Source organism: Aphidius gifuensis, linkage group LG4, assembly GCF_014905175.1.
Source record: "Aphidius gifuensis isolate YNYX2018 linkage group LG4, ASM1490517v1, whole genome shotgun sequence".
Classification (NCBI taxonomy): Eukaryota; Metazoa; Arthropoda; class Insecta; order Hymenoptera; family Braconidae; genus Aphidius; species Aphidius gifuensis.
Window position 1 is genome coordinate 5,265,532 of NC_057791.1, and position 24,477 is coordinate 5,290,008.

General features: G+C 25.5%; 5 protein-coding genes across 13 annotated transcripts in view; 3 read left to right on the forward strand and 2 right to left on the reverse strand.

Annotated features, from left to right (window-relative positions):
- The window catches only part of LOC122854789 (papilin), a 63,700-nt gene extending 45,336 nt beyond the window's left edge, over positions 1–18,364 (reverse strand). For 5 of the 7 annotated variants that reach the window (XM_044155757.1, XM_044155759.1, XM_044155756.1 and 2 more), the window contains exon 1: positions 1,171–1,325. In XM_044155757.1, coding sequence (XP_044011692.1) covers positions 1,171–1,196 — 26 coding nt within the window. In that variant the 5' untranslated portion in view covers positions 1,197–1,325. Of the gene's footprint in view, positions 1–1,170; positions 1,326–2,162; positions 2,488–18,219 lie in introns of those variants that run through there. The other 2 variants (XM_044155755.1, XM_044155754.1) reach the window with 2 other exon arrangements.
- LOC122854791 (radial spoke head protein 4 homolog A) lies at positions 3,843–7,825 on the forward strand. Its single transcript, XM_044155760.1, has 11 exons — positions 3,843–4,081; positions 4,157–4,343; positions 4,427–4,614; positions 5,438–5,525; positions 5,619–5,789; positions 5,935–6,057; positions 6,125–6,368; positions 6,446–6,600; positions 6,716–7,044; positions 7,155–7,351; positions 7,580–7,825. The coding sequence occupies exons 1-11, from the start codon at positions 3,963–3,965 to the stop codon at positions 7,669–7,671; spliced, it is 1,893 nt and encodes a 630-aa protein (XP_044011695.1). The 5' UTR covers positions 3,843–3,962; the 3' UTR covers positions 7,672–7,825.
- LOC122854794 (flavin reductase (NADPH)) lies at positions 8,121–9,468 on the forward strand. Its single transcript, XM_044155766.1, has 4 exons — positions 8,121–8,385; positions 8,462–8,626; positions 8,720–8,941; positions 9,023–9,468. The coding sequence occupies exons 1-4, from the start codon at positions 8,313–8,315 to the stop codon at positions 9,163–9,165; spliced, it is 603 nt and encodes a 200-aa protein (XP_044011701.1). The 5' UTR covers positions 8,121–8,312; the 3' UTR covers positions 9,166–9,468.
- Positions 9,250–10,675, reverse strand: LOC122854793 (N-alpha-acetyltransferase 80). Of its 2 annotated transcripts, XM_044155765.1 has the most exons (4): positions 10,140–10,675; positions 9,939–10,052; positions 9,732–9,862; positions 9,250–9,651 (listed from the first exon to the last, which is right to left on the reverse strand). In XM_044155765.1, the coding sequence occupies exons 2-4, from the start codon at positions 10,043–10,045 to the stop codon at positions 9,317–9,319; spliced, it is 573 nt and encodes a 190-aa protein (XP_044011700.1). In that variant the 5' UTR covers positions 10,046–10,052; positions 10,140–10,675; the 3' UTR covers positions 9,250–9,316. The 2 variants fall into 2 exon arrangements, with proteins under 2 accessions (XP_044011700.1, XP_044011699.1); XM_044155764.1 differs by lacking the exon at positions 10,140–10,675 and having other exon boundaries at positions 9,317–9,651; positions 9,939–10,119.
- On the forward strand, positions 10,671–12,674 carry LOC122854792 (histone PARylation factor 1). Of its 2 annotated transcripts, XM_044155762.1 has the most exons (6): positions 10,671–10,916; positions 11,008–11,044; positions 11,117–11,586; positions 11,648–11,796; positions 11,883–12,121; positions 12,206–12,674. In XM_044155762.1, exons 1-6 carry the CDS (start codon positions 10,788–10,790, stop codon positions 12,505–12,507), a joined length of 1,326 nt encoding a protein of 441 aa, XP_044011697.1. In that variant the 5' UTR covers positions 10,671–10,787; the 3' UTR covers positions 12,508–12,674. The 2 variants fall into 2 exon arrangements, with proteins under 2 accessions (XP_044011697.1, XP_044011696.1); XM_044155761.1 differs by having other exon boundaries at positions 11,008–11,586.
- Positions 18,365–24,477: the final 6,113 nt, after the last annotated feature.

Here is a 24,477-nt window from a genome sequence, read left to right on the forward strand (position 1 = left end):
ATTATTCAATAAATCATATATGAGAAAATAGTTTGTTAAATTTACTTGATAAAATATAAATCAAAATTTTTTTTTTATTTTATAATTTTTTCAATTCAATTTTTACCGAGTATATAACTGAGATTGAATTCTAATTTTTTTTCTTTCATTTTCAACGGAAATTTAAATACCTACGGTAAGAGATAAACTATCCACAAGGGTGTGGAAATTGAAAAAGAACAAAAAAAAAAACAGAAAATATATATATTTTAAAAAGCTACATTCCAATAAGTGGCTTTTAGATCGACAAAAGATCTGTATCCGTTGAATCAGCTACTTAAAACTACCGCAAGGTCGGGGTTATAAGACATTCAATATATATATGAGGAAGAGATATACATACACGTTACTTGAAGAGGTAGAGATTTATTCAAAGTCAAAAAAAAAATCGGGGAAGACCTCGTGAGTCACGACAAGGTGATCCTCGTGAGAGTAGTTAACGATACGACGAATTTTTATTATTTATTTATTTACTTTTTTTTTTTTTATTTTTATTATTTATTTTCTGATTACCCATGAAGAATCACGTATGTATATGTTGTTGTATTATAAAGCCGCAAGTTAATCAAGTTCAACGATACCTTATAAACACTATCAATTTACTGATGGTCACGCAAGAAATGGACCATTTCTTCAAAAAGACCGTTTTTTAATCTCAACGCATTTATTTGATTTTTTTTTTTTTTTTCCTTCATTTTAAATTATCTTAAACACGAGACTAAAACTCAACATGATAATAAGCTTGAGATTCACCGCAAATTATATATAAAAATCTTAAATATTTATATAAATGGAAAAAAAAAAAATAATATAAATGATTATTTAATTATTTCAAAAATTGAATAAATATTCTTAAGAAAATAGAATTAAAAATAGATTAATTCATTCAAATAATTAATTAAAAATCCTTCATTACTTATTTAATTTTTTTTTTTTTTCACTCATATATAAAGAGACCGACATTTAGTGATTAATGAGTCGCCCTCATCAAGAACAAAAAATACAAATTTCAAAGCCTTACATACAAAAAGAATTTAAAGAAAAAAAAAATATATATATATTTATGATGAGTATAATAATTAATTGCAACAAAAAAAAAAGATTTTTTTTTAAATTTTTTTCAACACTAACCACGTGCTATTGTTGGTCGTCGTCATGTTGCGTACTCCAAGAAGAATAAATGTTTCTGGAGCCGCAATGAATTGTTCCAATTCTCCAGTAGCAAAAAAAAAAAACTTTGATATTATATAAAAAAAATATTATAAAAGATATCTAAGAAAAATAACAAAAAAACTTTTTTCTTTTTAATTATAAAAAAATGATTGTTTTGTGTTTTTTTTTTTCTTTGGCGTATTTGAATAATTGTCCTGTGTTTCAGTGAGTGTATAAAAATAAAATTAATGTTCCGATTTTTATAATTAAAATTTTTTTATTATTATCAAGGATATTACGCACTTTAACACCACCTTCGTATTCAAGAGTCGGTCACTGACTGAAACGACTGAAAGGGAATCGCGCGCGCTTACTGAATATCCCCGAGTTTCCAAGAGCTGAATCCCTAACATGCGCCCCCAGAGCCTGGTCCACCGCCCGCTTTTGCCGGGAGCCTATATACAAATGTTGAATAGTATATATGTATATATAGGAAAGATAGAAGCTGCATCACCATCATCATCATCCTCATCATCCTCATCATCATCAAAGTATTTCAACACTGACTCAAAAATATTCTCTCTCATTTTATCACATTATTATTTCTCATCTTATTCATACATCTTCCTCTTCTTCCCATATATATTTATTTTTTCCTTTCTTTTGGGCCACATACAATCAATGGCAACTGTGCTAATTGCCTTTACTCATATATGTATATAAGCATACACAAATATACATTCGTGCACATAGACCAACATTATTATTTTTTTTTTTGCTTGTCTTCTTACGCCGAAAAAATTTATCGCCACAGGCATAAAACGATAACTTGTTATTTTTTTTTTCAATTCTTTAATACTGTATCTCAAATTAATTAATATTAAATTAATTTTTTTTTATCAATGGGTAAAGTTATATTTAAATTATTCTAATTGTTAAATTAAAAAATCTAAAAAAAAAAAATTACATACCAAATGCATTGATGCATTTTGATGAATCCTTCACCTCAACTTTTAATTATTACAAATAAAACTATATTACTAAATAAATTGTTTTTATTTTTAACAAAAAAATTTAACACTAATTTTAAAAAAAAATCAGATAAAGTCAGTAGTTATATATTTTGCAAAACAAAATCATCATTATCACAATTTATTCTTGTGTTGTAACAAAAAAAAAAAAAATTATAATCATTCAAATATTTTAATTAAGTAAGAAAAAAACGTGTCAATAACGAATCAACTCCTGATGGATACTAAATCATCGCGAAGGACGGACAAGAGACACAAGCCATCTAAACGAATTGTTTGCAAAATAAATATATATTTAAAAAAAAAAAAAAGTAAAAAAGAAGGGGAATCCTGTTAACTCATTCATTCAGAAGCATATATACGCCCCCACAAAATAGTAATATAAAAAATAACAATAAAAATATATTATAATAAATTATAATAAATATAGTTATTTTTAAATTAATTTTTTACTTTGATGATTATGATTGATTGATAATTAAATTTTATATATTGCTTTGGGCAATATTAACTCATTGCATTTCATTAATTAATATACAATTGAGTATTTCTGTTAATTAATCAAACGTTAATTTATGTTTGATATACTAAAATTCATCAATGAAATTAACAAACAGAGATAATAATTTTTATTCTAAATATATAACGAAAATAGAATATATCTTCTAGGAATCATCATGTTTGCTTTAGACAACATCAATGAGATTTTTGAATTTTTTATATTTCTTTTTTTTTTTGGGTTTTCATGCTGGCAACATGTGGTTTATATATATAATATTGTTTTTGATGTATGCGGGGGTGGAATGAACAGGAGTTGAAAGGAAATGACCAACGTCCTCGAGACCGCGTGTCCCCATTTAGAAGATGCGATTAGAACATTGCTGGTCAGGATGTGCTCAGATTTGATAAACACTTTTGTTTGTTGCGTATATTTGTACTTCCATTCTTATATCTTTTTTCATTAACCGATATACAATTGTATCTTTTATATATATATATTTTTTTTTTCATTCATTCTTTTATTTTAACCATATTTTTTAAGTCTGTATATAAATTTGACCACAAAAAAATTGATAAATATAATTTGGATATTTTATGATGAGATAAAATGTATTTTGTCACTTCCTTTTTAAACTTTCTTTATTGTTTCATTAATTTTTTATCATCTTGCTGCAAAATGATTACATTAATTGTCCAAAAAAAATGAACATAATTGAAGGACGAAAAGTAAAGAAAAAAAAAAAAAAAAAAAATTAAAGCTTTTATCGACAGTTTAATTTTAACGTCATATAAAAAAAACTATATATATTTTTAACATTGAAGGTTTGTTAATTGGGTCGAAAGATAAGTTAAAATAATATATTACGAATTCGATAGTCATGACCGGATGTCATGGTACATGTTAGGAAGTGAAATAGTCAGTTATTTTATATTTTTTTGTCGATACTTTTTTTTTTTTTCCATTCTATGGTTATTTAAAATAAAAAAAAAAAAACAAGATAGATACGAAATCAAATTTTAAACTCCCTGAAACTTGATGTTTTACGTATAAAAAAAAAAAAAATAAAAGAAAAAATTTTAAAGATTGATAACCTTTTGACATATGTGAGTGTGTAGTGGGTTTTTTTTTTTTTTGAAGATTATTTTTATCATAGTTTGTGAAATTGAGAAATATTTTATTTAAAGAATATATCAAGATTGATTATTAATTTGTTAAAAATATATTAATGAAAAAAAATCATGGAATACTCTTATGATGTTGATGAAGTGCCTCAAGGTAAATTACCCTCAATAAAACATGACATAAAACAAGCAAAGATGTTTTTAATGAAAGATAGCCCAGAGTCTGGAGATAGCCTGTTAGTTTCTTCAATCAATTAACAAAAAAAAAAAAAATAGCCAAGTATAAAAATAATTAATAATTTGTCTTTTAGATACAATCATTTATCAGAATTATTGAATAAAATATTATCAGAACGTCCAAACAATGCTGTCGATATTTTTGAAGAATATAGTAAAAAAATAAAAGAACAAAGATACAAAGTAAAAAATAATATTCAAGATTTCTATATTCCAATTGGTGATTATGATAATGCAAAAAAAATCATTAAACTTTTTCGGGTATTTATTATTTTTTTTGTTTTATAAAAATTTGATTAAACACAGTAATATATATTATTACTATTTTGAACTATAATATGTAGATGATAAAAGAGAAAGAAAAAAAAGATATTCATATTGTAGAAAATGAAGAAAAAAAAATAATACAAAATTTATTTGATTTATTTTATTATTTTGAACAAATTGATATTGGTTTACCACGTTCAGATTTATATATGTTGAATCTATCAATCAGAAAATTAGTCAACGAAAAGCCAATTACAAAACCAAGGTAAAATTAATAGTCTCTAATTTATCAAAATGAAAAATACTTGATAAATTTATAATACGACTAATTATCCTTGTCAAAAAAAAAAAAGATTGATTATTGCTATCAAAAGTATATTGTTATTTTTTTTTAATTGAAATTTTTAATATTTAAAAAATGAGAGAATATTATAGTTTATCATTTAATAACAATTATATATGACTTTAATTGAATCCGTGATTGTATTATTTATTTATTGAATTTATTCATAGAATATTATTAATAATAAATCATGATAATATTCTACGAATCCTTTCAGTATAATTAAATTAATTATGATAAAAAAAATAAACTGAAAATAAAGGTTAAATAAGGTAAATAAAAGAAAAGTTTAAAACCAGAGTAAATAAAAAAGTTAAATTGAAATAAAAATCTAAATTTAGAACTAGAAAATTAAATTAAAATGTAAAAAAAAAAGAATTGTAGAAATTCAAATGTAATATAGAGTATAAAAAATGTGGAAAATAAATTAATGAAAATATTGTATAGGGCAAGTAAGAATGACAGTTAAATAGAAAAATAAAATATAAATCAAATCAATCAATAATTAAATGAATAAATAAATAGCTTAGTAAATCACCAAAATAATTACTAATAAACTTTTTAAATATAAACTACTACTCAAAATTAATTTATTTAAAAAGTTTAAATGTTTCTTCATGATTTTATTTTAACCAAAATAATTTTACCCAAAATACTTAGTCATGTAATCAATAAATCTAAACTATTATTAGTTACCTCAAAAATTTAACGTAATATTTTTATCTTAAACAATTAATATTTACAGATTCTGGGGCAAAATTCTCGGCAAACCCAAGAATTTTTATGTTCTTGAAGCTGAATTTACGAAAGAAGAGCTTTCACGTCGTCTTGAAGTAAGTAAAATAAATGAATTAAAATAATTGGCAAATGAAAAATCCGAAGTATATATAAATGATAGATTTATTTAATCTCAATTTAAATTGCAGTTGGAGATAAAAACTGTTGATGTAGAAAAAATAAATGATGATGATAGTAGTGGTAATAATAAATCTAGTATTGAAAAAAAATTGAACAGTGATAGCACTTCACGAGTACACATGGTTCTACCTAATCAAAATATACCACCAGAAACAATTGGCACTGGAACTAATAAAAAAGTACTTTCAAATTATTAAATTAAACGTTCATGTTTATCCTTTTTTATTTCTTTTTTTTTTCTTCTTCTAAAATCAACAAATTAACGGTATAAAAATAAAATTTATTATTCTTTCAAAAAAAAAAAAAAAAATGAATTAACTTCAGGTATACTACGTGTGCAATTTTCCAGGATTGGATGAGTGGATTGAATTACCCTCGGTCTTGCCTTTACAAATTACATTAGCTAAAAAAATATTACATTATTTTACTGGTTGTCTTGATACTTTAGTGAGTATTTTAATGGTCAATGACAATATTTATTAATTATAATAATAATTTTATTTATCAATTTAAGATTCACACTTATCCTTTATATCCTGGCAATGAGGGTAATTATTTGCGATCACAAATTGCACGTATCAGTGCAGCAACATTAATATCACCAATTGGATTTTACACATTTGAAAATGAAGATAAGGATCCAGAAGAAGTGGAAGAAGTTGAAGTAGAAGAAGTCGAAGAAGACGAAGAAGAAGAAGAAGATATTAACGAAGAAATTGAAGAAGAAGAACAAGAAGAGATTGAATACAATGAAATTGGTTTGATGTTTAACAAATTAATCAATCATTGAATTAATTAAATTTGTAATTAATTATCAACTGTTTATAATATTTAGATACATCAATTATAAGTGAAAATCACCATTATAAACCACTACCAGTCAAGGAACTTGTGGATCCATCAATGTCAAACTGGTGTCATCACAGTGAGTATATTCTCTCGCAGGGTCGTACTGTATGGTGGAATTCTACTGATGAAACAGAGCCCAAGGTACTAACATCAATTTAATCACGAATATAATATATTCATGAATTATTCATAGTTAATAAAATCTTGGTTCATAACGAGTTGTTTTTTGTTTTTTTTTTTATTATTTATTTTCAAGGGTGATGAAGAAGAAAAAGAAGAAGAAAAAGAAGAAGATGAGGACGAAGATGAAGAGAATGAAGATGATGAAGATGATGACAAAGAATATGTAGAAGAAGAAGAAGAACAACAACAACAACAACAAGAACAAAAAGATGTTAAAAGAAAAGACATTGATGTCAAGAAGGAAATTGGCCCACCGTTATTAACGCCATTGTCTGAAGATATTGCAACTGATGGGATGCCATATTGGACAGCAAGATTGTCATCTAGTATTCAACAAGATACTTCATTTGCTGTTGTCAGATCAAATATATGGCCAGGAGCATTCTCTTTTGCAAATGACAAGTATACTTATAATTTTAATTTAAAATAAAAATAAAAACAAATAAAGAAATATATTTATATATATAACGTTGTATTTATAATATTTATGATTATTCATTGTGTGCCTTTAGGACATTTGCAAATATTTATATTGGCACTGGACACAAATACAATGTTCAGAATTTTTCTCCACCTTCAATGCCACCTGTCCAAGAACAATACAAAGTTGACTTGGATATTATGGAAGCTCAGGATCCAAGCATTGAGGAGGAAGAAACTCAACATCTCACTCGGATGACAACACCAATGATGAATAATTCAGAACTTGGTGTGTATTTTTTAAATATATTTATATAATAATGACACATAATTTTAACTACACATTAATCATTGCAAATGATTCAGGGCTGAACATAAATCATAAGCGGAAATTTGCATTTATTTTTTCGATTTTTTCCTGATATTTTTTTAATCAAAATTAGTTCAATTGTATTTTAAGAAAATAATACGAATTATTATTTATATTTTTTAATGTTAAATATAAAAAATTCAACAGATTTTGGAGAATCTTTTGAGGATCATGAAAATACGAAAGACCAAGATGAAGAAAGTTATGAATCTGATGAAAAAATTGTTGAGTTAAATTAGAAATTTATAACTTATCTTGTTTTATAGTAAAAAATAAAAGTTTTGTTGTTTTAAAAATACAAGCTATTTTATAGAAAATTTATTTTTTAATTTGTACTTTCAACCAACTATTTAATAATAGTATAAAATAGAATAAAAAAAATTGTTATTTAAATTTTGATAGAAAATTAAAAATAATTTAATTCAACGTCTTGATTATTTCGAATCAGTTTTAATTTATATAAAAAACTTGTACAGTCAAATCCAAGAAGACTAGACGACCTCTAGTCTTCACTAGTCAAATCTAAGTTTGATTCTAAGACTAAAATTCCCGCGAAAATACTAATCATAGTTTAGAATATACCATCAGTCGACCGAGTAAACGAATGATCAGATGGCAGCTTCATTTCTTTCCAACGTTCTGAGAAGTTTCCCTTTCCCCCCTTGTTCAACCATAAGACTCGTGAAAAAAAAAAAAAAAAAACTTTCCCTCTTGGCTTTTAGATCTCTGTATGAGTGAGTAGATTAGATAATTAAATATTCAATCATAATTCAAGCGCAGTTACTACTACGACACATTAAAAAAAATTACAAAAGAAACAGGTAAACTATCAATTTGTGCAAACTCATTGAAAATAAACGACAAAAATTAATCAACAAAAATGACAAAAATCGTGATTTTTGGATCAACCGGTATGACTGGTCTTTGTGCTTTGGAGCATGCTGTAAAAAAAGGTAAAAATTATTTAAACAAAAATAAAAACCCCAAATATAATTTAGTTATTAATTATCAAATTTTGTTATTACATAGATTTACAAGTTAGTGTATTTGTCAGAGACGAATCAAAAATTCCAGAAAATATACGTGGAAAAGTTGAAGCTATTGTTGGTGATGTTACAAATGCTGAACAAGTTGATAAAGCTATTGTTGGCCAAGAGGGTGTTGTCGTTGTTTTAGGAACACGAAATAACTTGAGTATGATTTTTCTTTTATCATTTAAAAAACTTGTTATCCTAAGTCAAACATCTTATCTTATTAAATAAATAATACATTTTTTTTTTTTCTAAGGTCCAACAACTGTACTTTCTGATGGCTTGAAGAATATCATTGCCAGTATGAAGAAAAATAATGTTGAAAAAATATCTGTCTGTTTATCAGCATTTTTGTTTTATGAACCTGAAAAAGTACCAGCTATTTTTAAGGATCTTAATGCTGATCATCAACGAATGTTTGATGCAATCAAAGAAAGTGGATTAAAATGGATTGCAGTTTTACCACCACACATTGGAGGTAATTATTATATTTTATTTTTCTTCAACACGTGTTTAGTTAATTTTTAAAATATTAATTATTATTAACATGTCATTTCAGATTCTCCAAGTGGAAAATACAAAATTGAACATGATAAATCACCAGGTCGTGGTGTATCCAAATATGATTTGGCTAGTTTCTTAGTTGACACTTTAGAACAATCAGAAAATTACCAAAAGGTTTGTGGTATTGCCACCCCATAATAATAATTGTCTTTCCAATAACCTAAAGGTTTTTTCTTTCTTTTTTAACAAAAATAAAATTAAAAACAAAATAAAAATAAAAAAATAATGTTGATTTAATTCGTTTTTTTTTTTTTTTTGTATTCTTTTCAATTGAAAAAATATATATTTGTTAAAAATTTTTAATCATATATGTTTTTGTAGTTATAACTTTGTTATTAATTGGCAATTTAATTTTTGGAAGAGGTGGTGGCGTTGGACCTGAAGAAAATTGTCCAATTTTAGTTGTAATTTTTTTTTCTTCATCAACAATATTATCAGCAACATAACCACAATTAAATAAATTAATTGGTTCACATATTCTATAACCATTTTTAATATAAAAAACTTCTTGTCCTTTTGTTGCTAAATAAATATTTTTTAAGCCTTTACTTAATATATATTCTTCTGTTCCACGTAATAATGATGAACCCAAACCTTGTGATCTCCATTCATAATCAATAACAACTAAATTTGATAAAACAAATTTGTTAATTATTAAATAAGATTAAATAGATTTAAGATAGTTATAATTATCATTAATTTACCTGATTCAATGAAACAACTGTCACTGAGATTTGGTACAAGTGAAATTTTACAATGTCCAATAACTTTATCATTGTTTAACAATACAAGACATGTTGGAAAATTATCACATGACATTCCCAATGTTCGTAAGCTATTAAAAAAAAAAAAAAATTAATTAATATAATTATAAAAATAAACAAAAAAACAATTTTATATATTTAATTTACCGTCTTGTATTGCTGGAAGGCCATTCAGCATTTATGAGATTACAACAATCCAAAAATAAATCAGGTCGTTGATGAATTGGTACAATTTTGTAGCAACTATTTTTCATGATATTTCTAAAATTAAAATAAGCCATTAAAATTATTAAATATTAGAGCATAAATAATTATATTAAAATATTATAAAAAAAAACAACAACTCACATTGTTAATGGCTCCTGTTTAAATAAATTTCAAGCGTCATTCCAAACTTTATTTATTTTTATATAAAATAAATATTATATTATTGTTTATAAATGCAATTAAATTTACATGTTAATAAACCAAAATGTCACACACACGTGTATTTTTTTAATACTGTATATTTTAAATACTATATTTTATAAATAAATTTAAGAAATATATTTTCATATATTTCCATCTTACTTAATACTTAAAAATAATAATGTTTTTTTTTTTTTAATATATATATCTGTACGTGAATTCAATTTTGACTTTGAAAATTTTTTGTTCAAAATTGGAGCACCATACTACTTTTATTAAGTTCTTGACGTCTATTTACGTCATGTCAGAGCTGTCTTGTTGTATATAAAAAAAAATAATAATAAAATAATAAAATATATATATGCACACAGTCACACACACACAAAAGAAAAAACTATATCCCAGATACTTAGTTCTTCAGTTGTACCATTGGCGGCGTTTTTCTATTTTTTTTTTTTTTTTTGTAAATTCTAACCATGATTAGTCTCTAAAAATTTGCAAGTTTTCAACAATAACAACAACAAGAACAATTCCAAGTAATATTGTTTATTATTTGTTAGCACATAGTTAAATAAAAAAAAAAAAAAAATGCCAACTGATGATTCGTTGACAGCATATCAAAAAGATTCAAGAGTTGCCTGTCAATATGGTGAAAAATGTTATCAAAAAAATCCAGCACATCATGACAAATACAAACATCCACCAAAAATATCCAAGGTATCAGTTGTCATTAATTATTTTAAATATGTATTATTAAACTGTTAAACGATCATTAATAATATAATTTAATTTATCAAAAATTTTATAGCCAAATGATGATAATAAAAATACAAAAGGATTAAAACGTAAGAGAAATGATGAGAAAACAGAATGTAATGAATCAAAAATAAAAAAAACAAATGATAATAAAATTACAGATCAATTTACATCAGCATCATCATCATCATCATCTGATAATGATGATAAAATCACTGATGAATCTAAAAAAATTATACCAGAATCATCTGATGAAGAGTCTGATGATTCATCAAATGATTTAAAGACAGAATCATCAGTTACAACAACACAAGTTGCCTGTACATCTGAGTCATCAACAAAAGAAGATAAAATACCAGAAAATAAAGCTATTAAATCTTATGATACTTTAAATCCACATGAAAAACTTATACAAGATTTATTTCTTGTTCAAATGCCAGATGATTTTTACAAGTTTTATGAATTTTGTTCAACAATTAACAGTAAAAATCCACAACTAGCACTTCAATCTATTGATCTAGAACTTGTTGGTCCATTTGATGTTCTTTCTGGTAAAATAACAGAACCAAAAAATGACAAGGATATTTATTTGACACACTGGAGATATTTTTATGATCCACCAGAGTTTCAAGTAAGTTGTTAAATTGTTTTTTTCTTTAACAATCAACTTATTATTTTGTATGATTTTACAGACAATTTTAAAAGGAAATGACAAAGAAGGTTTACACTATGGATACTGGAGAGATGAACCAAATGAACAACCACCACTTGTTGCTAAAAATTTGGCAAATATTGATTGTAAGATTGTTGCTTGTGGACCAAATATATTTGCAGCAGTCTTGTAAGTTTGATAATATACTTGAATAATTTAAATACTACTATTTTATATGTTTAACTGGAAATTTATAATTTCTTTTTTCTTACTAGAGCACATACTGAAGAGGTATTAAAAAAAGCTAATCTATTTACAAAACCAAAAATTTTACAAATATCACAAAAATTAAAATCATTTGCTAAAGAAAATAATATTTTTATGGAAAAATTATCAACTGAAATGAAAACAAGAAATAGAAAAGTTGTTGCTAAAACATTTTTTGGTATTGGTATTGTCGTTAAGTACGATACAAAAACTCAATTGGGATACAGAACATTATCAGCCACAGAAAGTAATTTTTTTTGTTTTTTAAATAAAATTTATATTGATTTATAAAAATATTCTTATTAATTTTTATACTCATTACTATTTTCAGGTCAATTTAAAAAGATTTTAAGTAAAATTGAAAATCCATCTACAGATGCGGAGAAAATAGAAAATTTATCAGCTGTTGAAGAAATTGTTAGATGGGCAACAATTGCTGCTGATGAATGTGATTTTGGTACACCATTAGAACTTGGTCATGATTTATTTGCAAGTGGTGTTGGATGTCTTGAAAAAACATCCTTGCAAATGCTTAGAATGGCATATAGTCTTCTTCGACGTAGTCAGTTTTCTAAAATTGCTGAAGTTCATATTAAAAATAGAAAAAAAGGCTGTCAACTCAGCGTCTTGTAATTAATATGTATTTTTTTAATAATTGAAAAAATATTTTTTTGTATGGAGTAGTCTAAAATAGACAAGCTTGCTATTGTAAATAGCATGTTCATTTTGAACACCTTCTTTATTTTAGACCACTATATTTTTATTATGGATATTAATTTAAATAAAAAAAATAAAATAAAATAAAGACAGATTGAATTTTATCAATTACCTACTATTTTGTTATTTGAAAAGTTAAATAATATATAATATAATTATAACAAAATATAGTCTTTGATCCAATTATTATTATATCAAAGAATAAAAAATTTTAAATTAAAAAATATATTAATTAATTAATTAATATAACAAAAATTATTACTTTTGTTGTTTCAATAATTTTCAGAATGTGAAAGTATATAGGCCAGATGATTAAATAAAAAGGGAAAAAAAAATTCAAACAACCCCAATTGGAAATTGGATTGTGATTAATTGGACGAGATGCGTAAATTGAGGTGTATTAATTAATGAGTATATTATTTTTTTTTCCATTTGATGCTTTGACGTGTTCTATGCTTTGACGTCTTTTGACTTATCAGTAGTCCCTGGCTTTCCATTTCTATATGATTTATTTTATTTTTCAAGCTACTTTTAATATTATCCAAATAACAAAAAAATAAAATAAAATAAAAAATAACCATGCGATGAAATAAAAAGCCGGGGGCTACTGATAAGTAAAAATACTCAAAAAAATAATCAAAGCATAAAATAGAAAAAAAAAACCCTCAAATATGATAAACGAATAATACTTATGACTGTTTCAAAATTATTTCTCGTGTCAACATTGATAATGTATGAATCATTTGTTTTTATCATTATATACTCAATGATTATAATATTTTTTACCAAATATGGTAATAATGATATAACATCAAAAGAATATTTAGTTGAAAAATTAAAATAGCAAATACTCTGTAAATGCTGATAAATATACTGTCAAATGATTCCATGGAATTTTGCAAAAAATCAAGAAATTTTTAGTCCTTAATTAACAATATAGATATCTCTCCAATTAGGGTGGTTTAAATTTCTTTTTTTTTCAAGTAACTATAGTCAATATTTACTATTTCGAACAAAAATTTCATCATTTAAAAACTAATACATTAACTATTAATGTGTATTTTTTTATCGTGAAAAATAAAAATTTTCTTACGCGTGACAAAGCCACGTCATTGCAATTCTCCTATAAAGAATGAAAAATCGTAAATTGAAAAATAGGTATAATAATATTAATGTAACAAAATTTATTAGTTTTGATTCAATAATTTTTAGAATATGAAAGTAAATATTTGGTAAATAATTGAAATGAAGAAAAAAAAATTCAGACCATCCTCATTGGAGATTGGATTGTGATTGACTAAAAATTAATTTTTTTTCGAATTTTGGAATTATTTGTCGGTATATTCACCAGCATTTACAGAGTATTTGCCATTTTAATTATAAATATATATTTTTTCTCATTTTTTTTGCACTACCTACATTTAATTTTACTAAAAAAAAAAAAAATAAACTTGAGATTTTTTTCTGTTTTTTATTATTTTAGACTTCAAGAAGCGACAATATTTTGCGTCATTTTGTTATCTTATATGCATTTTGATGTTTTAGTTTGTTACCATATTTGGTAAAAAATATTATAAGTATTAGGTATAATGATGAAATATTTTAAAAACAAATGATTCATACATTATCTATATCAACACAAGAAATAATTTTGAAATAGTCATATAGTATTATTCGTTTATCATATTCAAGGGTTTTTTTTTTGTTTTTTTCTATTTTAAGCTTTGACGTGTTTTGACTTATCAGTAGCCCCTGGCTTTCTATTTTGAGTTTGAACCTAACACCTGATTGGTTATTTTTTATTAATTTTTTATTATTATCTGTGTAATATTAAAAATAGCTCTAATAGAAATATTTTTTTCTATTTGATGCGTTGACGTGTTTTTTGCTCTGACGTCTTTTGACTTATCAATAGCCCTTGGCTTCGTATTTTTAATATTATACAGATAACTAAAAAATAAAAATAAAAAATAACCAATCACCTAGGTGTTCAGTTCAAAGTCGAAATAGAAAGCCAGGGGCTACTGATAAGTCAAAAGACGTCAAACAATATATAATATCGTTAGTGGGTTTGTTTTTAATTGATAAGATTTTTCGTATAAATAGAGGTTCAAAATTTTTTGAAATTCATTAGAAAACTAAAAGTGTCAACAAGTTTCATATTATTCAAAGCTGCTGAAAAATGAAAGAACCATTATTCAACATTCTGTTATTGGTGTTTTTATTTAGTCAACTTATTGTTCTTGGTAAGTAATTTGAAAAATATTATTCATATAATTTTTTTAAAATAATATTGTAAAATTTTTTTTTTTTCTTTTTTTAATTCAACCTTGAATTACATACTAAATTTTTAATTCAATGAAAAATATTTTTTATTGAAGTTGTGATTAATTATTTACATAATTATTTTTTTCAAGTTATTACTCTCATTATAACTATAAAAATTATCAAGATATTAAGGCTACATTTGAATCAATCTCTTTCTAATATATCCCTATTTTAATTTTAAGATTATTAGACGCAACTCAGCAATTGTCATTAAAAATAATGACGTGGCAGACCACTGATTTAAAATACTTATATTACTCTGCAGTTAACTTGAGCGCGTTAAAAAAGTTGAGACAAGATCCTATCGAGTCTCTTAATAAATAAATTTATAATATATAATAACAAGCATTAATTATGTATATTTATTTTTTTTATTTCATATAGGTGCTACTCAGAACAAAGTATCTGATACTTGTCAAACAGCAGCTTGTTATCGTGCTGGTAAGAAAATAAAGCATTTCCTATATTTATTATTTAATTATATATTCAACAGTCAATAAAATAGATTATATTTAATTTTTTTTTAATGAAAAATGTTTGATGATATTATTAAACTAATAAAAATAATATATTTCTATAGCTTATCGAATAAAAAAAATGGGAGATCCAAGTGTTGATCCTTGCGATGATTTTTATCAGTTTGCATGTGGAGGATTTCTAAAGTCAACTAACCCGTATGGCTTGGTAGGTAGTTTGAAATATGAGGAACTAACAAAAAAGTATAAACAACGTCTTGGAATCATACTCAAACAAAAAAGTTCAATCAATGAACCTAAATACTTAAAGCTTGCCAAGACTTTAAATAGATTATGTGGCAGTGAAGATTATAGTAAAATTTTAAAATCACTGGAGTCCAGGGGGGGCTGGCCTGTCCTTACAGGATCTCAATGGAATGAAAGCAAAATTGATTTAACAAAAATCTATCATTATTTTTTTCAAATAACATGGTCAAATGGTCGAATTGAAGTGTCACCACGTCCATCTAGATTGAGTGTGGAAGATTTTGTTCAAGGTCGTAATAACATTAATGTAAATAATTATTACAATGAAATGATTGAAATTGTAGAAAGAATGGGTGCTGCTAAAAATAATATTGACTACAGAGATGATGTCGATAAAATTTTGGATTTTGAGATTGAACTTGGTCGTAAAAGACTGTCAACAGAAGAGAAATTATATAATCGTGATACATCTTATATGACATTAAATGAATTAACAAATGGTTATCTTTTTTTTTCTAACATACAAACACGTTTATCCTCATTAGGATTTGACCAAAAATCATCATCATATATTTACATATTAAATTATAGTTACCTTAAAAAATTTCAAAGATTGTTAAAATCAACAGGAATAAAAAGAACCTTAGCCAATTACATTATGTTGAAAGATGTAAAAAGCATGTTGAAAAATAATGATAATGTTATCAAACGCGAAAACTGTAATGACTTGGTTTTATCAAAACTACCACATGCAGTAGCAGCTATTTCTGTTCAAAATTATAATCAATTCAAGTTAATGAAAACCAGGAATGATATTCTAAATATGACTCTAAGAATTAAAAAAAAATTCTTTGAAATTATAAAAATGACAAATTGGATTGATGAAGAAACAAGGAATACAGTTATAGAAAAATTCAAATCAACTACATATCTAATTGGATGTATAGATGAATTAACTAATAATTCAAAAATTAATGAGTTCTATAAAAGTTTGAAATTATTTAACTACGACAGCTTTGATGATGCAACTGCAAAAATAAATCAGTTTAACGTTCAATATGAGAATATAACTAATGGCTGGATTTTTTTTATAAAGCAAATGCAGAAAACACCTGCGGCATACCATCTCTCTTCGAATTCCATCTGTATGTTATTTTTTTTAAATATTAGTATAATTTTTTAAATATTTAGTTATTATATAATCTATTAAAAATTTTATTGATTTGTTAAAGTTGTTTCATGCATGATTCTTCTAAGTGACTATTTCGATTCTAAGCTACCAAACCACATGAATTATGCTTCTTTGGGATTTGCAATAGGCCACGAAATTGTTCATGGCTACGACAATACTGGAAGGTTGTATATAAGGAAAAATCGTTACGTTGATTTGTGGACACCATGGTCATCTAGAAATTTTAATGACACAAGCCAATGCATCATTGAACAATATTCAAATTATGTGGCCACAGAAACTGGATCAAGAGTAATTATTTATTATAATATTTTTATATTTTTTTACATTAAATATTATTAATTATTAATTATTTTTTTTTGTTTTAAATATTTTCTATAGATAAATGGAAGTATTGCACTAGGTGAAAATATTGCAGATTTGGGTGGAGTAAGAGCTACATACCGAGCTTATAAAGAATTATCAAATACTGATAGTCAGCTTCCTAATTTACCCTACACTCCAAAACAATTGTTTTGGATAAGCTTTGCAAGTATGTATTGTGAAAAAACATATCCATACTATCCACGAGATCAAGTTAATATTTCTCATGCACCTGGCGTATTTCGAATAGTTAACAGTTTATCCAATTTGCCAGAGTTTGCAAATGATTTTAGATGTCAATCTGGATCAAAAATGAATCCATTTAAAAAATGTTCTGTTTGGTAGGAAATATATCACCTTATCACCTTAAATAATTAACATTATTAACTTTTTTTTTAGTAAAATTTAATAATTACAAAAAAACTATTCTTTTCTCAAATATATTCTAAAATTTTAATAATACAAAAAAAAAAAATAAAAAAATACCTATAATTAATACTTGCATTGAAAAACGAAGAAAAAAAGAAATATAAATTTTTATTCAACTAGCAACAGTTATTGTAATTATTGTGAAAATGATTAAATGATGAATAATTTGTAAATTTAATTTTTTTTTTTTGCATAAAAATATTGTATTGCAATAATTCTTCAATAAAATAATTTTAAAAAATACCATTGTAAGTAATTTTATTTCTTTGTTTGACATGCATCAAATTTTCACAATAACGTATCAAAAACTGGTATGAAAAAAAATAAAATATATTGCGCTCTAAGCAGCAAGTTTTGATGGATTAAATAATTTACTACTTGGGGGATTGTTATGTACACTGATATTTGTGGACATAATAACGATAACAATGTAGGTAATTTAAACAGTAGTTTAGGTTTTTAATTTAAAGCTAGCTATAAAAGCAAGATGACCTGGAGATACTTTAAGGAGTTTTAAAAAATACAATCATCAAGTATTGATAGTAATATAAACCAAGATCATATATGCAATTACATCAATAAATAAAATCCTACCTTTTAAGCGGATGTTCATCTTCCAACGCTGGATATCAAAATTGCTCAGGATACTGCAATCCATGAAGACTAGAGAATGCTACAATCCATGTAGTTCATGTGATGATTTAATCTGGCCATCAACAGGTTCAATGATCACGTACAAGCACCACACACTACACAAACGTACACAAAACAATGATCACAACACTTTTCACTATATAGTTTTTGTTTATAATAACTGAATGAAATTGATAAAGATAAATTATTTCAGAATATTGTTCTTATAATTATTCACTTGATGATAAATTATTTGACTTGATTATTTAAAAATTATAATAAATTGTAATATTATATTTTCAAATATAGTCTATACTATTATTACGATTTGAAAGTGTATATCCATTTCGAAAAGTTGATAATATACACGTTGTTGCTATAGCGGCAAGCTCTTTGATGTAAACAAGGTCTTGGATAGAGGAGGCAAGCACTTTGATAGAGGCAGTATATTCTCATGCTCACTAATGCTCTCAATAGCTCTCAACTCTAATGACAAACATGTTGTTATTCATAAGCATCACTATAGCACTTTACCAGACACAATTTCAATAAAAATAGGCAAATGTTGAACAATAACAACAACAATAACTGGTACATGAAAGATATCATAATAGAGAGTCAATAATACCAGTACCACGTGATATTGTTAATTGTTCTTCCAGTAAAAAAATAGATTACAATCATATGAGATGAGAAGTCATGAAGAGTTGGGTTTACTAATGCCACCAAGATGAATGATACATTAGAGTTAACAGCATTATAATGAATGACACCAACAACCTGTGATGTATGAAGTAAATGAAAGATTAAGTTTAATGATAAAACATAATTAAATAATTCATGAGGTGTTGGATTTCATTGAAACGTACCATTATTTAAATTCAATTGCACATGCAACATGTAAATAATTAAGCAATGATTTTTTGTAATCAGGGGTATCATTATTGAAGCATAAACATATCATGTAGTGTCTTGATGATGTTTTTTTATTTATTTTGTTGCTGGTTTAAGAGGTGTCACCATATGTGACTCATCATTGTTGAAGCATAAGCATATCATGTAGATGGTATTGATGCTTGTAGCTGGTTCAAGTGTACTGGATGATTTTTGATGATTGTTAAATTGTCAAATAGTTTATAAACAATTTGATTAATTTTCAAGACACATGGTAACACAAACTAAAACCAACGACGTATACCTTATGACACTTTTAATACTATAATCATTTGCTTGGTATTGTTCATGTTGTATTCTAGGAATCAAGGAGTCTTGATTGTTGTAGACAAAGCAAACTCTTGTTACATTCTTCTTTTTTCATTATGTTAATCTGGTATTACGTATATAATGACCAGGATAAATTTGATGCAACTGTAACAATAAATTATTAAATTATTATTGAGTAAATTCTTTTATTTGTTAAAGAATAAAATAAAATAATTTACTGTACTCAAAGATGATCTTGGCACCAATGACATTTGTTCAGTCACATTTTTAGGATAGTAGTTGAATTAATTGCATAAGTACACCAGATATTTTAGCCACATTCTTGTTACGTATCTGTAAACAATAAAAATATTAAATAAACATTGTGTTACAAATATTTGTCAAATTGGAGTAATTATTGGCAACAAAAAAAGAGTAAGCGAAAGTGACATTATTAAATTGATGGTAAATAAATAAATGAATGATAATTAAACAAATAAATAAACAGTAAATGTATAAAAATAGTTGAATAAGCAATAATTCAACAAAACAACAGTGAAAAATTGAGTTTTAAAGTAAATACATGGACTCGTGACACTGACAATAATAACTAACAAAGCCCTCAAACAATGGAAAATTATTGTTAAAATATTTCACATTTTTTTGATTGTTATCAATAAAAAACCCATTATTATACAACAAGGATGATACAACAATGCAGTAAATAATTAATATTTATAAATCAATTGATAATTTTTTTGCCTTTGTAAAAAATGACCTAACCTAACCTCGAATTTTTTTTTTTCTCACAATTGTTGATAAAAATCAAATAATTATGATTTTTTATGCACTAAATATTGAATAATAATAAAAGAACATGATCTTTACGTTTTGTTAGTCCATTATTTAACAATTTCATATTTGCCTTTGTCAGCTCCAAGAGCTTTGACATGTCCATTGATTTTGGACGAAATTCACAAAGTCAGCAATAATTTATATCACATTCTGTTCAGAATAATTTAATTATTCGATTTAATAACAATTTATAATTGTTTAACAATTATTATTACAAAAATAAGTGTAAAAAGCCACGATACACATTTTTGCTATAAACAAAGCCACGGCCATCTTGGATTTAAAAAAAATTATCGCGCCATCTAGTTAAAAAATTACCGACTATTATTTGTCGATAAGTGAAATTTTTAATTATCAATAAGCACAATTAATTTTGATATTTAGATTTAAAATAAATCGCGACGTAATATTAAATTATTTACAAGCTTTTTCGTGTGTACATGACCAAAGCAGATTTCTCGATTCTAAATTCAACAGTTATTTCTTGAATAACATCCTAAAAGAAATGGAATTATTTCGAATAATTAAATTTTTTATTATTAAAATTACGATAAAAATATTGTGATGTCATTAATTAAATTAAATATACATACTACTCTAATGAATATGAGTCATCGTGTTCTTCCGTACACGTATTTCCGTACACGTATTTCTGTATACGTATTTCCGTACATGCGCCGAAAATCTGTCACATGACTCATAGACGACAGCGACGCCTATTTTTTCCATTTACAGAAAGTTCAGTCCGGAAAATGTTCCGGTCAGTTCGTGTTCAGTTCTCGAGGTGTGAACACGCACGGTTCGGTACTCTAAAATATAATTGAAAGTGTGGTTAAAGTATTTGCACGTGCAGCCTCGTGGTTTTTTATCTAAAATTTGTAAGTTCTTTAGAATAATTTTAAGTTTGGTTAAAGGGTTTTCATTATAAAAAAAAATTGTATTTTAAAGTAAGTTATTTGTTTAATGAGTTAAAATTATTTTAAAAATTTACGGTTCCAATTAATTGAAATTATCGCGTGGGAATTACTTTGAGGTTTTTAATTAGAGTCTTTAAATGGAGTATGCATAATTTCTTTCTCTTGGTTCATAGTTTTTCATTTAAAATTTCCAAGTTTAGTTAAAATTATTTAAAACTGTATATTGCACGTATTTAATTATTTTTTCGGTAAGGTAAAATCATTTTAAAAAGTTTGGGTTAGAATTCTTTAAAATTATTTCGCAGAGATTACCTCGTGGTTTTATTTGAAAAAAAATTAGCAAGTGTCTTTAAATGTAATACGCATAATTATTTCATCATTATATCGTGGCTAACCAAGAAGTATATATAAAATTGTTTCGGATTGTTCAAGAATAAATTTTTTTCGCTTTTAAATTTTAAAATAATGTACTATTTTTATATTGGTAATTTGTCAAATTAATTTAGAAAAAATATTAATTAGTTGAAATAATTTATCTTGGAAAAAATCTCTTAAAATTTGTTCGAGCACGTTTTTTTCATTCCGGTTATCATGCTGCGCGCGATTTTACAAGTTTTGCTTGCCTCACGACGAATGACTCACCTGTAGAAGACAGAGAAAGTCTTGGTGAGTCATAGGACGTAGGTAAATTCAGGTTGAACCTCCTGGGGCCCCTTCCTAAGTCCCTTTTTTTTACTTTTATTTGACTTGGCAAAACTAGCCAAAGCTAGAAAGTTAAAACTGAATCTACCTGAGAACAGTAGAATAGCATAAATTGAGATAAGCCGTGACCCTCACCGCAGGGTGCCAAGAATCTGAATTTACGGTAAAAAAACGAATTTACCGTTTCCCGTAAATTCAGGTTCTTGGCACCCAGCGGTGAGGCTTCCGGCTTATCTCAGTTTATGCTATTCTACTGTTCTCAGGTAGATTCAGTTTTAACTTTCTAGCTTTGGCTAGTTTTGCGTTTTCCGAGTCATAGAAAAAAGCGACCTCTGGGCTCCATATGAACTAGACAATCCTAGAAAAATTTAGTCAGTTTTTGGTTTTTGCGGAGTGAACACGTTTAAAATTTTTCGTTGCTTAAAAATATCTTTGAAAGTTTGGTTAAGAATATTCGAAATTATTGCAGGTGCATTAGAATTTTTTTTTTTTTTTTTTCGATAAGTTAAAATAATTTTAAAAGTTTTTGGTTAAAAATATTTAAAACTGCTGCACGTGCATTAGAATTTTTTTTTTTTTTTCAATTATATTGAATAATAATTTTTAAAAATTTTGGTTAAAAGTATTTAAAGCTGCTGCACGTGCAGCCTCGTGGTTTTTTATTTAAATTTTTTTGGTTATTTAAAATAATTTACAAGTTCGGTTTAAAGTATTAAAAAGTATATAGTAAACGTGTAGCCTCGCTGTGTTTTATTATGAAAAAAGTGCAAGTGAGTTTAAATGTGAAAAATATATTTAATAAAAAAGCGAAAGTGTTAATTAGTGATAGTGATATAGTGAAATAATAAATTATTATTTTTTTTTTACACTTTTATACACTTTTTTCGCGATGAGTATTCAAAGTGTAAAAAGAAAATAATAATTTATAATAAAAGTTCTAAGTGTATGTGAGTGTAAAAAGTACCTGTTGTTTCTGCTGGTGATCATCTATATGGCTTTGCTGAGAGGACTTGACCAGATTTAATTAGATTATTGGAGCATATATACATCGAGAACTGCTAGCTGTCATAAGGTAAGTTCCTCTAGATCAAGGCTGACTAGTTGTAATTATTAACCCATCCCGGAAAAGTGCTTTAATATCCTTGAAGTCATACAAAAAATTGTTGCTGTATTTTTTGTAGTTTCTTGTCGTTCCAAACTATTATTATTTTATTTGTTACTTAGATTCATTTTGACTGTTTTTTATAATAATTCTATTCATTCATTTTTTATGCCAAATTGAATGGTTGTAGTGTGAAAGTCAAACTGGATCGACCCTGTCTTTCTCAAACAGAGTAGACGGGGGTGATTAGGATGTATTATTATCTATCGTGACAATTTATAATAAATGAATTATCACCCTTTTCCATTCGCGATGTATATTAGTATATAAGGTTTTTTTTATTTGATATCAAATGCACTTTTCCAAAAATAATATTAAGATTTTTAATATTTGATATTGCATCACTCGATGAATTGATACCAGATATTAATCAATCATAAGTTGAATAATTTTTAAAACTTTGTTATTCTTATAATGTTTCACTTGCACAATAATAATAAGTATTTGATGAATATTTAAAAAAATATTACCAGCACGTTTTTTAAAATCATTTTCTGATCTACGTAGTGATATTTCTCTTGTCTCAACTCCAACAATTGAATTTTTATTATTGTTGCGTAATAATTTTTAAATCAATTGCTTGTTGATATTGAATAATTAGAGTCTCTAATTTTTTATCTTTTGTCAACTCTAACAATTGAATTTTTATTATTGTTTACTATAATAACTTTTGAATCAATTGCTTGCCAATGTTGAATAAGAACTGTCTCTATTTATTTACTTGATGATGACAATAGACTATTATTTTATCTAAAACTTGATGGTGTTGCTAAATTGCTGTCATTAAATATAGACATTAATAATCATTATTTTATAATTATTTCGTTCCTCAAGAGTATTTGATAAATGATTAGAAAAAAATTTCACTAACACGTTTTTTAAAATCACTTTCTTATTTACTTTGTAATTTTCCTTTTGTTTTAACTCCGACAACTAAATTTTCATTATTGCTTAATATAATAATTTTAAATCAATTGCTTGTTGACGTTGTTGCTGATAGTTTTTCATTATTGTCATTTGAAAATATATTAATTATTGAATTTAAACTTGATATATTAGTCTTCAAATCATTAATTTTTGGTGATATTATAATTTTTCATCTCGTTTATCACCAATATAATTACCAGTACGTTTTTCTAAATCGTTTTCTGATTTATTTTGTAATTTTGCTTCAAATTATTTGCTTGTTGATGTTGAATAATTTCTGTCTCTAATTTATTAAGCATTTTTCTTGTCGCTGATGATTTTTCATTATTATCAATTGGAAATTTATTAATTACTGAATTTAAACTTGATATATTAATCTCTACATCATTAATTTTTGGTGAAGCCAAGGGGGATATTCCAATATCCGAGACAAGGACTACGTTGATTATTATC